The sequence below is a fragment of the Larus michahellis genome, chromosome 2 (genome assembly GCF_964199755.1).
Source record: "Larus michahellis chromosome 2, bLarMic1.1, whole genome shotgun sequence".
Taxonomy (NCBI): Eukaryota; Metazoa; Chordata; class Aves; order Charadriiformes; family Laridae; genus Larus; species Larus michahellis.
In genome coordinates, this window is record NC_133897.1 from 77071792 (window position 1) to 77088212 (window position 16421).

The window sequence follows — 16421 nt, forward strand, 5'->3', positions numbered from 1 at the left end:
AGTTTGTATTGACAGGTTAGAAGAGGATCAAGAAGGTGAGGGGGAGACAACTTCACATTTCCATGAATGAAAAAAAAAAAAAGAAAAGAAAAGAGATAATTATATTTAAATCACTATATCTTGTCTTTGTATTTCAGGAAAAATACCCAGGGTATAGAAATAGAAAACCTCTACAGTAAGAAGGCAGCACTTACTTCCAGTCTGTAGTAGGTTTACAATCATTTAATAATATTTTTTAATGTCTTTCTAGCTCCTGTGTGGACTGTAGGAGAACTAGAATAGCCAACATACTGAAGCTTAAAGTGCAGCATCTGTCAACAGTTAGAGAAGGATGTCACTGTACTCTCAGATATCACTAGTAACTCCCAGAAATTGCTCACTTTAAACAACACCCTCAGCATCTGAGGTTGATAAAAAAAATACCATTCTTACTATTACTCACTTTGATCCTAATTTTGTATGTTTCAAAAGACCACTGTTAAGTAAAATACAATCACAAGAAAAACTGAACTCGGGAACTTAAAAAATTTTTGCCCAAGTGGGATAGAACAAAAACGGGTAAAAGTTTTGCTTGCTGTAAATTAAATTTGAGAATTTCAGACAAATATTCAAGCAGTCATATATAGGACTTGCTACCGTAATCAATCCATTCTTGGAACTACTGCTCTAAATTCAGTGGGCATCTTAAAAGAGCCTTGAAAGTAGCCAGCATACCCTGCATTCTAATATTATCCAGTAGTTCCTCAACAGAAAAATGAATCAGTTTAGAAGAGAATCTTCCTTGCCAGGAAATAGCATTAACGTAGCAATTTTAACTCAGGCCATTTATAAATTCAACTCCTGAAACCGAAAGCAGGTATTTCCATGGAGAGGATATTTCATTCGTATACACAGACATTCATTACCCTTCCTCGTTCCACTCTAAGTATCAAAGAAGAATTATTTTTCAGCTTGGTGCAAACTTACCAAACATCACCTCTCCTCAGCTGCAGGGTTCAGTTTTTTTGCACGAGGGAAACACGGCACTCTGAGTGTGTATGCAGGAAAGCAGCACATGCATGTACATACCCCTTCTCCTGTCAAGCTCCATGCTGCCGGTGCGAGGCCAGCCCCACACGCTCCCCAGGGACACCCAGCTCTGCTGCAGCCCCCAGTGTGATGCTGCAGCCATGCTCTGTCCCTCCAGGGACACAGGAGGTCCATGAGGACAAAGCAGAGGGGGTCCTGCACAGCTTTGAGCTGGAGTTGCCTCTCTTCGTGGGACCCACACTGACGGGTACACTGTGTTTACTCTAAGACACAGCTTCTGCCAGATGAGTGCCTGTAGTTGGGTCTGGCACTTGTCCCTACCTGTATTCATGTCCACTATGTTACCCTGACACCCTGCATACCAAAACCTCTTCACAAAAAACTAACAGAACCATAAAATTGTTGGTTGGAAGGCACCTTTCAGATCATCGAGTCCAACCATCAACCTAACACTGACAAAAACCACCACTAAACCATGTAGCTAAGCACCACGTCTACCCATCTTTTAAATACCTCCAGGGATGACGATTCCACCGCTTCCCTGGGCAGCCTGTTCCAACGCTTGATGATTCAACACAGGGTTCTGTGCACCAGTATTTAGGAAAACCAAGAGAGTGTGTGGCCTCTTGGACTGTGCTCAATAATTTTATAAGGTGTGGTTATAATACTATTAAAGAACAGTAACAATTAAATACAAGTTACAGCTGACAGGTCAATCAATAGCCAGTTACTCTGACATTAAAGACACTAGGATGGATCTCTGACAAAACTTAAGTCAAAAATGTAATAGTAAAGAATATGAACAAAGACTTCTAAAATTACTGTAACTCTCATTAGAAAAAAAACCATGTGGTGTGGCTCTTTCAGTATACCAACATCACCCCTAAGCCTGTGTTTTTATTATGCAGCAAAATGTTTCTCAGACGTCTGGATGCCTACAGCCATAAGTGGTCCAGGAAAAAAGGTGTAAGAACCTACCATCACCAAAGATGTGAGTCATGAGCTTTGTGAGCACTTGCTTCAGGTTGAACTCCACCAGCCTCACTGCCTCCATGGTGTGACACTCTTGCTTGTGTGCAGTGCGATGACCTTGCTCAAACAACTGTAAGCCTTCACCATCTTTAATGTTGGAGAACAACTAGAACAAAATCACAAAAGACACCAGTGTTTTGCATCAATTACTCTCTGAATGAAAACAGAGAGTGAAGTTGCATTCGAGTGGGAATCTTACCTGCTAAGTCTGCACCATGAAAAACAAATGTAAAGACTGATTTTATACAAATTCTGTTCACTAAACAGAGAGATAAATCATTACAAGAACAGAAATATTCAAACCATTAGATTTGTTTTATTTCTGTACCATATCTTCAACTAATATTATTAGCTACAGGAGAATATCAATTTATAAAGGAAGTATCTCTTCTTTTTCTGATCCTGTTACCTTGAAAGTTATCACGCAGAACAAAGTACGCTGTACAGTATAGGTAAATTACATCCCAAAAACTACAATGCACAATGGCACTTATCACGGCTTCAACTTTTTTTTAGTAATTGAATGTTGTAAAAGAAATACCAGAACACCCAACACTTTTAAAAAGCTGTAATCAAATGAACTTTAAAAAAAAAGAGAAAACAAAAAGAACACAAAACCCCCCAGGCAGTTTACTGAGACCTTAAGTTGCTTACATTTGATTCCTCTTGGGTACAGTTTATTCATTTAAGAACTACCATTTTCCTGCACTTTCCCCCACACAGCACCTTTTGTGTACAGGAATTGTGTCTGTGGGGAGCACGTAAGGATTCACAGTCTTGGTCTGGGGTTTCCAGATAAATTACAAAGCACAGGGATGGGCTGTACATGGGATGTGACAGACTTGCTCTTTATGCAGAGGCCGCTCTCCGCCACATCTGCCGCCAGTTGAAGATTTCCGATTTCCTGGACAGCCCCCATAGGTTTCTGGCCAGGTGATCCCAGACAGATACATACCAGCAATTCCACATCCTCTGAGAGACACTAATAAAACACTCTTGCTAAGTCACATCGTTGGAGGGTCTGTGTCTTGGGGAGATGAGCAGACATTTTTACACTGTAAAGAGGATTTTTGTTGGAAATCTTACAGTTGTAGACACAAAACAAGAACTGTTAAGTCTGAAGGGCAAGGAGAGCTAATTGAGAAAGCGTTTCTAGTGCCCTTTCCTACCCCTCCTCCTCCACCTTCCATAGTCAAGCAAGCACACACAGAGGGAAAAAAAACACGCATTGAGATTTTCTTCACATTAAGCCTCCCAGCATAACTAGCTCCTACTCAGGAGATGCCACGAACAGTGTGTAACCTTAACAACGCACAAATGCCCACAAAAGTTGTTTTAATTGCAGTTTGATGCCTTCAGTGCACTAAATGCTTTTTAAAAAGTTCCAGTGAACCTCTGGTACCCTAAAAATTCTGGGCACAATTAATTAAGCCTAGCTTTTAGCACATTTCATACAGACACAATGCATGCAGGAGGAGTCTGAGTTTAGATAGCATGCAAACTAGCAGCAAAATGGATCGAGGGAACAAAAAAAAAAAATTAAAAATCCCATCAGCAGCATTTAACTTTGTATAGCTAGTCAGAAGGAGACAGTGGAAAGACTAAGAAAACACCTCTCAAGTTAATCTCCTTAGTGTGCTGCAGAAGAATAAAAAAAAAAAAAGGAAAAAGAGAAATACCAAATAAAACTATTATCCATCAGTCTAACAAAAATGCCTTTACTAATCAAAAGGCAGCAGCTTGACAAAACAGATTCTTCATTCAAGTGCTCACCTGAAAGATTAAACCCTTGTCTTCCTACGGGCATTATTTCTGCACTGGCTGGAAGAAGCAGACGATACCCACCCTAAAGCTAATTTACTGTCAGCAGGGCAGACCAGCCATCCAACATGTGGTTTTGAAAGCCAGGGTGTATTCACAGGAGCCAGCATTAGCCTAGGGAGGTTAATTGTCTTAGGCTCACTTGGGTGGTCAATGGACAGACACTGGCCCCCTCACACAGGAACGTGGAGTGGCTAAATTAGGTTCCTGCTCTGAACTAACCTCTACAGGTAACGATTTTTTCTTTCTATTAACTGAAGAGACTACCCTCAGTAAGCCAGAAACACCCTTCAGGCCACAGAGATTTTCCCCCTTTGGACTAGAATACACTGCATTTACACATTAGAAGATGTATTTGTTGTTTTCCCCATCAGCAGTATTTTAGGACATGAAACTCTCTTCTTCCTTTTCCCCTTCATTCCTCCCCTCACCCCCCAGCTCAAGACTGGTTCCTCAGACCACTGCAAGGAACAGAGAGTCTGGACACTGCCTTTCAAATACAAGCATTTGTATCAACAAGTACATAGAAGTACTTTTCCTTACCACTGTGTTATTCCTGATACATTGATAGTGCAATTACTGTCTGAAGCAAAATTCTATTTTAGTAGATTATATCAGACGTAGCAATAAAATATGTTCAGGAACCACTAGAGTGAATACATTCAGTCATGCCCCGGCCATCTAACCTGCCAGCCTCTTCATCCTGACAAACCAGCCATATGCACCATCTCCTTCTCCATGCCAGGACAAGTGTCCATGCAGTGGTGCACTGAGCTGGGGAGGTGAATCTGGATGAAAAGTAACCCAGGAGAAGGGATGAAACTGAGGGATGTCAAAACAGACAAACTCAGCTCAGCAATCAATTATCAGCATACTGGTGGCACCAAGAGACACGCTGGGACGTGGGAAGGAGCTGGGCCACTTTCGGCACAGGCATCAATCTGTGTCAGTTCACACAGGCTGTGAACGCACAGCCTTAGGAGGGTCCCCAAAAGACAGGTAACGGCAAGGAAACAGTCCCTACAGTCAGGCACCAAGAGGCACTTTGGTACTCTCCACAGAGACTCAGTCAGCTCCTGTCAACTGCAGCACAGCTGTGAACGGGGTTATACTGAGAAAAAAAAAAGATGCCTTACAGTTCTATTAATATTTATTCCCTTCTTTTCATTCACCAGCATTGCTATGTCAATATGAGCAGCTTTAAACTGATACACCAATTTCACTATTACAATGATTGAACTGTACTAAGTACATGTCTTGGATTAGAAACACTTCAACATTTCTACATACATAAAGCTGGGAAAGTCAAAGCTTGAATAAAATGAAGAATCACCTACAGTTGCTCCTTTTTGATGTCAATTTTTCTCAAACACATATCTGAGCAAATGGAAAAAAAATAATAATCTAGCAGTCTTACATAAAACACTGACACATCCGAGATGCCACAATTTCATGTACATTTATTCCTTCAGCGCAGACTAAAATAAAATGCAGTATTTTGTTGTATTGGATATGATCAGTCATTACTACAACCAGAAAAGAAATCTCCTGTAGCCATAAATCAAGCACCTTTGTATCTGTCTCGTGTAAGGACAAGAAATTTTTTCTTTAAATAATGGCATGTAAAACATTGAATATTGTGTCATCATGCAGAAATAAAAAAAAAAAATAATAATTACCAGGATTTATCAGCATATCTGACTGATGTTGCATTACAAAGGAGAAGGCAGAGAGGAATCACATTGATCTTACCATCTGGTGTGAAGTTTACTCACAATTTAACTCATAATAAGAATAGTCAAATTTGGTAACATGTAGTGGCCAAAAGATACTGGGTTTTAACTGGACAAATACAAAAATGGAGCTATGCTCCTTTAAAAGCATTTCACGGTATTTCTCAGCCTGGCATGGAGGGCAGAAATCATACGTGTGATTCAACAGACCCCAACATTTCTTCAGTCACTTAACAGACATTTTTTTAATCTCACATCACTTCATTATCTATACGCTTAGGACTCAGTCCAAGTTTAAGTGTCTCTTTACAGGATGGCATTCATAGTAGGTTTCAGATCAGAAGGATCTGTAACTACATCCTGTCTTTCCACAATGCAGTTGTGTATTCCTCCTGCCAGTCCTGCATACGCCAGCAATTAAGATAATGAATACATAATGCTCATGTACTTATACTCACAGACAAACCGGCACTTAAGATGAGCTCTACATGTGGATCTGCATGTGGCAACACTCAACCTTGCCACACCAAATACATTTTGACTCTCCGGCCTTGATGAATATCCCCATAAATAATCAAACAGCTGCACTCTAAATCCACTTACAAATAGCAAACCATTTCCACAACATTTTAAATGTGCTCTAACATTCAACCGATGGATCAGGAATGATGAAGATGACGCCATTTGAAGATGGGTCATCAAAAAGAAAACCTAATGCCAGTCCCAATCAGCCTCCAAGACGATGAAACTTGTATACCTGCACCCCCATCCAGGCAGCTTCAGGTGCCAAAGAGATACACAGCCCATTGTCCACATGCTAGAATGCTCTTTACTGCATAGCGACAAGCATTTATTTTAGGAGAAAACGGCAAAAATCGCTTCAAGCAACAAGCTTGCAGGTAGGTCATCTTAATTTCAGGATCCTTCAATTTTCAGTGCTACAATTACAGTGAAGAAGAAAGGTTGTTATTTCTATTTGTGGGTTTGTTTTTTTTTTAATCTAATCAAAGTGTTTCTGAAAAAAAACCAAAATCATTGCCATGTTTAAGGGAAACACACACAGATGTTTTTGAACAGCAAAGAAAAAGCAACACTGCTATACAGGTATCAGTTATACACAGATACCAGTTAATGAGACATATACGATAGGACTCAGACTTCTGTTCCTGTGGCAATAGAAATTCCTTTATTTTTAAGCACGTTTTTAAGTCTATTTTAAGACTTCCCAAATAGAATTGTAGACATTTTGCTCTTTTTCTTCCTGCACAATTTAAATACTACATTGAATAGATTTAATTGCTTTATTCTGAAAAGCATTGTTGGATTTATTTTTTTTAGCTGGATGAAACAATGTAAGACAAAGTTTGAAAAAACTATTATATATAAAGTCTTTGCAATAAAATATGCACCAGTGGCTTCCAAACTTTCTAGAGCATGGACCACTGTGAAAATCTCACAGACCTTCTGATGCCCTTCGCTGTCAAATTTTCAACTAAAAATAATAAAGAACACAACGTGGATCCTTGGACCAGTGAAACTCTATTTATTATGGCATGATTTATACACCACAACTTGGAAAATACTGAATAATACAATATTCACAACTCGGGTAGACATCCGCAAGACTGAAGTCAGTTCCACCTGAATTAGCCAGGCCCTTTATTCCTACCACTTAGCTAAACTGCAGCTTCAGCAATAAATTCACCTCTGAATATTGTGGCAAAGCAACGCTGCTCTTCTTTTTCTTAGTGTGGTGGATCTAGTTCAGGTGCCCTTGCTCCTGTATGCTCCCTGCTGCTCCCTGAGAGGAGGGCCATCTCTCAGGCTCCTCGTGACTGATGCACTGCTCACAACCAACATCTCAAACGCCATCCCAGAGGCAGCAGCACCTGAAAATTGATGTGATGCACCCTGCTTATGGAGCTGGGTGCCTCACCAAACACGTGCAGCCTGCACCACTTCCCATGCCTGGATGTGCTTAAGAAGCGGGTACAGCAACTGCTGGCACGCAGTGGTATCATCAAGAGATGGCACAAGCATGGATCCACGTAGGGAGATACGTGGCAGATGTCTATCATAAGTAAAAAATAAAAAATAATCTATTTCATCATTTGCCACCTACAGAAGAAAGCTGCATGGATCTCCACTTCAATGCTATTACTTCAAAGCATCCAGGAAGTCCCAAATTCCCTCTGACTCACCCATGCTATTACACGCTAGGAGATAAGTGCTCTCAGTCAGAGGGACTCTCCACATCCATCTCATCTGGCTACAGAGTCACTGACTCCTCCTCACACAAGCCTTAATCCTCGCCAGCTGAGACACTGCAGCATATCATCCAAATCAGAAGAAACACACAGAAAAGAGGATTTCTAGAGGCTGATTTCAGGGTCTTCTATCACCCCTGGACAAGCCTCTCCCTGTCCTCAGGTTGCAGAGGGATAAAAAGGGTACCTTTCCTAGGCCACTCAAGCCTTTTTAAATATTCTTTCCTTGGTGCACAGCTAAACATCGTTATTATGACTCCCAGTTACATTCACAAATATTCTCTCGCACATACTGTAAATGCTCCAAATCACACTATATAATAGGCTGATCCCTGGAACGCTATACATTTTTTTAAACTCCTTTACACATGAGGATAGAAAAAAATGTGACTGAAGACAGGAAGGAGCTTTCCTTTGATACAATGTCAGAACAGAAGCACAGTGTCCAAAGCTGCACTAACAAAAGGGATTTTGGAGAAGTCAAATCTAATGACACTAGTCTCGCAAGGGAAAGCCTAAGATGGCACGCATCGATTAAAAAAAAAAAAAGTGTAACCAAAGATGTTTGTCAATCAGGCGTTCACACCTGCACCAAAGCATATGGAAAAGGATAAAAGCAACTTTTTTTTTTTCTAATAATACACAACAAATATGACTAAGGTACACAGTATGAAAAAATGAGGAAAGGAGTATGTATTTATATGAATAAGAGAAAACCTACACTTCTGTTACCTAAGACAAGAGTCTTTACATTTCAGGATATAAACACTATGAAGTTACAATATCAACATTTTTTTGGGAATTATATATACTGCTTTGGAGGAGCAGTCCTTAACTGGAATATTTACAGTTTTCCATTGTATCCTAACAAAAAAGTTGCCATTTCCACCAAAAAAATTTCATGGAGAATAAAGAAGTATCTCTACTACTTCTTTGCAGTCTCCCTATTTATAGTTTTCAGATGTTCACACAAATGAGCCTGATGAGAGCATCATTTCTCCATCCGAACAATCTGGTATTGGTCCCATTGGATAAAGGTTACTAAATTAGAAGAGAAATTCCTATGTTTTCACATCTGTTCCCCTTAACATTTATGTATATTCAGTACAGACTATAAAATACCTTATGAAGTCTCCTTCCAATGTGTAAACATTATTTGTCCTCAACTGAAAAATGTTCTACGATTGCCATTGGGTTTATATTGGCTCCCTCTGCTGGCTAAAATGCACAAAGTGTAATTTAGTTGAGGTTTTTTTTTTTCTCTTCTGCATAAATTATGGTAAGTAAAGAACGGCACCAAAGTCCATGGCATAGCACAGAAATAATTTCTTTTATAATCCACCCAGGAAGGTTTTCCAGTTCAAACCTGACTACAGCAGTATCAATATTGCCAATCCAAAGCAGAAAAAAAAGAAAAAAAAAAAAAAAAAGGAAAAAAGCCATACACCATAGAAGTGGAAAAAAAAAAAAATCTATACTACCTCTAGAAGGAAAACAGGCATGCTGGAGGAAGAGAATACAAAAGATATAACACTTGGGGGTACTAGTTAAAAACAGTTCATTTTATGTCCAGAATTTTGAAGCAGATTTGGGAAGCTATTTTGGCACCTGTTTTAACTATTTCTATTAGTTCGTTTCTAACTCTTCTCTATATTGCATTCAGGTAATAATTACCTAAAATATTTTAAAATATACCAAAACCACGTCTAAATAGATTTTCAGATGTTCTTTGACAGCAGTCCAAGGACATTTTTTAAAAGTTCATGGGAAATTTCAGCATGCATTATTCTAACTTTTAAAAATTAATTCGTTTGGAAGATGGGAATTTCTTTAGTACTTCAATGTCTGCGCTCATACAAAGCTTCAGTTACCTGCCCATCTTCAAATCATAGACTACTTTTCTCTTACAAAAATAAAAAAACAACCATCATGAAAAATTGTATAGCCAAAGAAGCAAATAGCTCACAAGCATCTCAGAGTAATACGGTAAAACTGCCAAACTATGTTTTGTTTTTCCAGCTCATACTTCCAATGTATTGATTTTAACTTTGATATGAAGACGAATTATACTAAAAGTTTCAGTCGCAGGGCAGAAGTTTAACCTTGCCTTGACTACAGAATTTGATATTTGTAAAGGAGAGACACTGTTCTTATCTTCTACATCTTTCTTATCCTGCCTAAAATTTCATCAGAGGATGAACTGACCATTCCCGCCACCCCCCTCCCCCCCCTGCCCCCAGCTGTCAAATTCTTCTAAATTCAAGTTCCTATCAAATCAATCTAGATTTGGGGTTTTGTTCTAACTCCCCCAGTTCTGTGGTGACTTTTACTGAGCAGATGAAAAATGATAAATGTATAAATCAAAAGAACAAAGTAGAGCAGTAAACTGACTACAGCATATAATATTATTGTATTGGCCATAAGATGAAATGTACTCAGGGCTTGCAGCTAAAAGCGAACAGTTTTTCCCTTAGTTCCAAACATTGTTATCCTCAGTACTGTGCAAATTTCCTCTTGCAGAGGTTGCAGTTTGGTTATGAATGAAAAGTCTCAGATGAAGGTAACAGGCGCTGACATTCACACATTTCTGCTCAGTGGCTTACAACTTTAACATGGGTATAAATAAATGAATATAAAAATATAAAAATATTTCTCTCACGTAGTATTACCTCCATTTAGTCTTTGTTCCGCTCAAACAGTTCCTTCTGGAATTATTTAAATTTGGGTTATTTTGAACAGGCAACCAGAATATAAAACACAGAAACAGTCCCCAGTGAAATTTCAGAATTACACATTCGATTTTTTCCACAAGGCTCTTGCAATGGTGACTGTAAGAAGTTTTACATATTGCAAGACTCTATCAGTATTTAATCTGCAACTGAAGCAAAAAAGCATGCTTCGGATCACATTCAGGTTCAGAATTTATGCCTGTTGCCCAATAAACCAGACTTTACAGATTGGTACACCGTAACACTATTCTTTCTTCATCAGTATAGAAAGTCAACAGGACTTTCATTCTTTAGAGACAGACACATTTTCCAGCACATAGCTAACTTCAAATTCATCAGCTATTAACATTCTCCAATAACATCTCAACCATTTTCTTGGGGAAAAAGAAAGAAGAGAAAAAGAAACAAGCAATCTACAATGCAATGAATCAGATTGTTACACATCGTGCATTTCTAGATAGAGGATGTCAGTGAACATTTCTGTAACGCACTTCCCAATTATTAAAATCCTATTATTACTGTTATTCCTATTATTAAATTTGTAGAGAAGAAAGAAATAGTCTCTCATTAGGACGAAAATTTCTTATGGGGCATATTCATTAACAATAATCTCAATAATTAGACCAATCACACCTAAGTTTGCAGAAATTCCATCCTGCAAGACTGTCAATGTTAAAATTTTGTGACAGATAAAATCTTTCCATATGAATCCCTGAACTCCTGCTCAAATTAAAGATTTCCCATGAACCTAAAACATTAAGAAATGGCATTTTCTTAATGTAGTATTGTACATTTTTTTCTTGCATATACCCTGATTATATTCATAAATAGGCCTATGGGAAAACAACTGCAAACAAACAAGACTGGATAAAGCTGCACGATTTCCATTTCCTGGTTACCAAAGAAGTGGTTGCAAGCTGTATTCGACACCACACAGCTCACAGAATATCTGCAGCGGCAGGTATGTTTTAGAAGTAGAAGAAGCACTGACAGCATGGGGTGGGAAAAGCCAGTGCAGGCAGCACAAACCCTTTCCACCAGTGAGAAAAGCAGTGCTCTATGATTATTCCTAGTCTTCCCTCAGGCATCCAAACCCATCAGGCTTCCCTGCCAAACTGCTGTCACCCACTGGCAACCACGTTAAGAACAGTCTACATCTCAGTATTATTAGAATATGCTACTTTTAGTTACAGAAATGTGAATTTGGCAGTATTGCTACAAGCGTACACAAATTATACAAATCATACAAATCAATTACTATTCGGAAAACAAACTGGCTTATATTTACCACTCATCAATGATACAGCGGAATACTTAATGACACCCAAGCATTTGCACAACATGCAAGCTGTGCCAACAAAATATCTAAAAAGTATTTTGGACGTCTACCTAGAGGTCTTTAGGTGATACCTCTGGACTCTGATGAGTTTACGGTGCATGTATTACACACCCATAACTATCAGCTGCAACAGATGAATCCTTCAGTGCAGCTTTAGGATGAGCTGAACAATGGAGCAACTCATTAAGAAGACATTCATTTATAGAAGGTTGGAGCTATTAAAAGAAAAAAGATGACATAATAAAAACCGCACGCTGAATGTAGCTGCAACAACTCACATCCTTGAATTCTTCAAGTATTGAAGAGACAAAGTTTATAGTAAAGTGACCTCATCAGAAGAGACTCGCACTAAAACTAGAATTGAATCGTGCAGATCATTAGCTGAACAAGCTGTTTCCTTTCAGAGAATTCTTATTTCGCTAGCTTTCAAGAATATTGTCTTCCCATTTTGTCCACATTTTTCTGGGGAAGTTTAGAGTTGCTTTCAAATTCAACATTTTCCACCTATATTTTTCCCAAATTAAAAGTATAACTACATGATCAATCACTTGATCTTCATCATTGTACAGCATAACACATGTGTTGCTGTAACATGTTTACAGGCATGCACTTTGCTTACAGCAAATACAAGATCGTGCTACTTACCCAAAATCTCCTTCAGCCCAACTAGAGAATTCCTACCTCATGACAGGAGAAGAGGCGAACTCCTTCCATCTGATGGAAGACTGGGTAGTGGGTGTTATCGATTGTATCACGGCGGTAGACATCTCCCACTGCCAGAAAGGCATCTAGGCCGGAGTGTATCAAGTCCCACTGATGAGCTGATGTATGTGCTCTTAGCATGTGATCACGATTCAGGTAATAGTTATCCTCTTTCCTTCTACTCGCATGGTTTTGTGGGATAAGCAGACTATCAAAATTCTGCTGTATTGTAACCACTGGAGAAAGACCATCATAGACAGAAAAGAGTGGAGTTCCACGGCGTCCTATGTATTGCTTGTAAAAGTGGTCCTTCACCTGCTCCTTGATGAGCCACAAAGGGTGATGCTTTTTGTTGTGCAAGTTCTTCCCCACCTTGGAAAGAATCTTCTCTGTGACATTGCTGTAGTCATCTTGAGGATAAGCTTTACCAAGCACTTCCACAGTATTTGAGGAGGGTGTGTTGGCAGCAAAATCTGAAGGTACAGACTTGGATGAAGAATGCCTTGAATGAGTGGGAATTCCTCTTACCTTTATTTTTGGTGCTAAAGCTGTTTTAGAGTACTTAGCTACTCTCATGAATTTCCAGAGCATTGCCATTGCAAACTCTTATGATCTAGAGAAAGAAAAAAAAAATTAAAAAATTTAGATAGGAACTACAGTCTTGCTGCAGGAATTGCTAGTATCTCAGGGATAGAGTGAAATCCAAATGTCTGCTTGATTAATAGGACAAAGTTCCCATTATAAACCACTATTTTGACTTCAGAGGAGGGAAAATATGCTTGTGATCAAATTTCAGCTAGGATAGGATATCTTATTCAATTATCAGTCTTCTGCATCATTGCATCAGATTTAATGACTCTAGACCTTGCCTTAACCCCATTCCAGATACTGCTACTCTTTACAGCTGAATAAACATCAGGCCTTCTTTGAAACAGTATTTTTCACCCAGCTAAAATACGAGGAAATAACTGAATACTACTTATGAGAAACTCAGAAATTTTAACAATGCCCTTTGGCAGTCAGGGACTTGCCTATAATAAGACCCCAAGTATTAACTTATTGTTGTATCACCTCCCCGCATTAGCAGACGCTACGGAAGGCGTTCCACACCAACCAGATGCATGTGGCCCACACTATGCAATCATCACTAATTCTTACTTAATGCCAAACAAAACCAGTTTAACCTTTCAAACCACTGAACTACTGTGCAAAAACAGATGGCCAGACCACAAGGCATATATTTATACATAAATCGCATATTAAATTCACATATGAGTGTTGCACAAGGTTCACAATAAAGGCTCCACAGAGCCAGAACCAACGTTAGCATTTTGGGGTGAGCACAACCCCCCTTTTTTATGTGTTCCCAGAATGGCTATTTTCATGTCTTACACCGCTGTACCAGGCTGGGAGGCTCCCGAAATATCAGGAAGGTGACTGAAATAAGGCTCTGAAAGATGTCTAACTAAACAACTCATTTCCTATCAAAAGGCCATCTTTACACATCCACCCTGTTTACAAACAGGCTTTGTGCTTTACATGTGCACAGCTGCATTACTCTCTAGTGCCCATGGAGATAATTCAAAAACCAAAGAATTGTGAGGTTCATGAGCCCTTCAGTCACTCCAAATACATAAGCCCATTCTGAGATGCAAAAATCACTCGAACATCTATAGTTGGGCTTCACAAGTATTAGCATAGGTTCCAGTAAAATATTTAAGCATTACAATTTGCTTATTACAGTATGGGAAAACAGAGGCATCAGAATTTAAGTGACTGGGGAAAGGCACCTGCTCCAAACAACAAACTGGTCTGTATTTCTCTGTGAACCAAGAAATCCAGGGCCACAGGTTTCCTGGATAAAAGAATTCTCTGTGAAAGTCTTAAAGAAATGGGGGAAGAAAGGGCATTAGCAATGAATAGACCACAGTCTTCAAGGGATAGCTTTCCATCTTTACACTAGGATTACAGTATTTGGCTAGCTTTCCATGGGAACATAAGAGAAACAAGTGTAAAAAAAAAGAACAAACAAGCTAAGTTTATTTTTCATACTCATAAGCTCCAAAAATATATATTCAAATAAAATACCCACATTCTAAAATACAGAGTCCTTAAAAAACAGATCTGTAAAAGATAATGGGTATGTTCATATTTGGCTTATTTCTACTGGTTTATGTCTGGATGTTCTCTATAGGTCTACCTCCTGAAGTTAACTATCTCAATAAATTAAAATGAAGGCAAGTCAGGTAATCAGAAATTAAATTTGGCATAGCAGTGTAAGATTACCAAATATTTGGTTTAATCCTTTTTCTGGTTGAATATCCTAAGAAGAAAGAGCAGCTCCAACTTCTACCTGGTTTTGAAATGTTTTTGAAGGAATGGGGTTTTTTGCATTTTTTTCCGGTTTGCTTTTTTAAGAGTTTCCAAAACTATTTCACCAAATTAGTTCTTGGTCATTACTGATAAGGTTCCTCCATAAATGAATTCACACACACACCAGAAACCCCTCTGACATAGACTAAACAAGGGATAGCCTTATGTTTTGAAAAGAGACTCCATTTTCCCCAAACATACGTTCTCCTTCATGGAAAGTGAGCTCTCATTTTCAAACAGCTGCTTGAAATACCCAGTTCTAGTCAGATAATGAATTCAGCTTCCCTTACGTAAATACCACCATCTGCCCATACATTTATTTTTCAAAAAAATTCGATTCAAAACTTATACAAAACTGTAAAGTACAAAAAACTCTTGTGACTTCATCGTGAGTCTCGTGATGTTTGCTGCTTTCCTAAATACCATTCCTCGGAGAATCAGACAACCATACGAGAAGTTTAACTTTCGCATAAACAGTTCTTCTCATGCTTATAACTTTATGGAAAAAGAAATTAGAACATGAACCACAAGGGGGGCATGGGGAGGGGATGATTCTGTTTGTTTTAAGACTCATAATATTTAAGGGAGACTAAGGTACATCTCTAATGGCTTACCTGATGATTTTTCAGTATTTGTAATGAGCAACACTGCTGTCAGTTTCTGATAGTTAGAAACACTAGTTTTTCTAAGCAAGTGATAAATACTTTTCACAAACCTGCTTCTATCAGAGTTTTCATCCTAATATTATGCTTGTGCCTTAAATAGTTAAATTGCATTACTATCTGCACTGTTATCCTGATCTAAAGCACTGAGCAGTAAGGAAAAAAAGTTACATCATCCAGCGTTATCCGATGAGTTACCAACGTCCAAGTACCGTAAGCAACAGCAAACAAGTAGTAAAGGAGCCACTGGCATGGCGTTACCCAAAAGCAGCAGAAACACTGAAGTCTCACCAACGCTCTTCTGCTCCCCTCTCCCACCACAGACTCACGTATGCTACCTCCAGGATCATTACAGAAAAATGATATTGGGCTTAATTCAACCCAACTGGTGATAAATTACATTTGGTGAGAGAAGTCATAGAGAAGGAAGGAAAACACCATGTTTACACTCTTTACAGCATACAAGAAACTTCAAAGAAATCTTTACCAGGGTGGAGAGCAACACTGGAAAATAAACCAAGCTCTTTACCTTTCTGCTAGGAATAAATAACTGGTGTTAAGGACACACTAATTATTTGTGTTCACTTGTAATAAATAGACAGTTGCTTCTAGTAAACATCTATCTAAAGGTCTGAAAAAGCACAGTTTAAATTTCTCATTTTCTTCCTTCATTTCCATCATGCTTATTATTTGGCAGTAAAACGAAACTGGTTTCTGTGCACACTGACAAAACC

At 38.8% G+C, this 16421-nt stretch overlaps 1 protein-coding gene across 12 annotated transcripts in view; it reads right to left on the minus strand.

The window, feature by feature from the left end:
* FARS2 (phenylalanyl-tRNA synthetase 2, mitochondrial) overlaps window positions 1-16421 on the minus strand; it is a 253942-nt gene that overhangs the window by 182614 nt on the left and 54907 nt on the right. For 10 of the 12 annotated variants that reach the window (XR_012585610.1, XR_012585609.1, XM_074576019.1 and 7 more), the window contains 2 exons: window positions 12632-13265; window positions 2008-2167 (listed from right to left, as the gene is read on the minus strand). Coding sequence is in view for 10 of the 12 variants with exons in the window: in XM_074576019.1 (XP_074432120.1) it covers window positions 2008-2167; window positions 12632-13249 (778 nt within the window). In the remaining 2 variants the exon portion in view is untranslated. The remainder of the gene's footprint in view (window positions 1-2007; window positions 2168-12631; window positions 13266-16421) is intronic. The other 2 variants (XM_074576026.1, XM_074576027.1) reach the window with 1 other exon arrangement.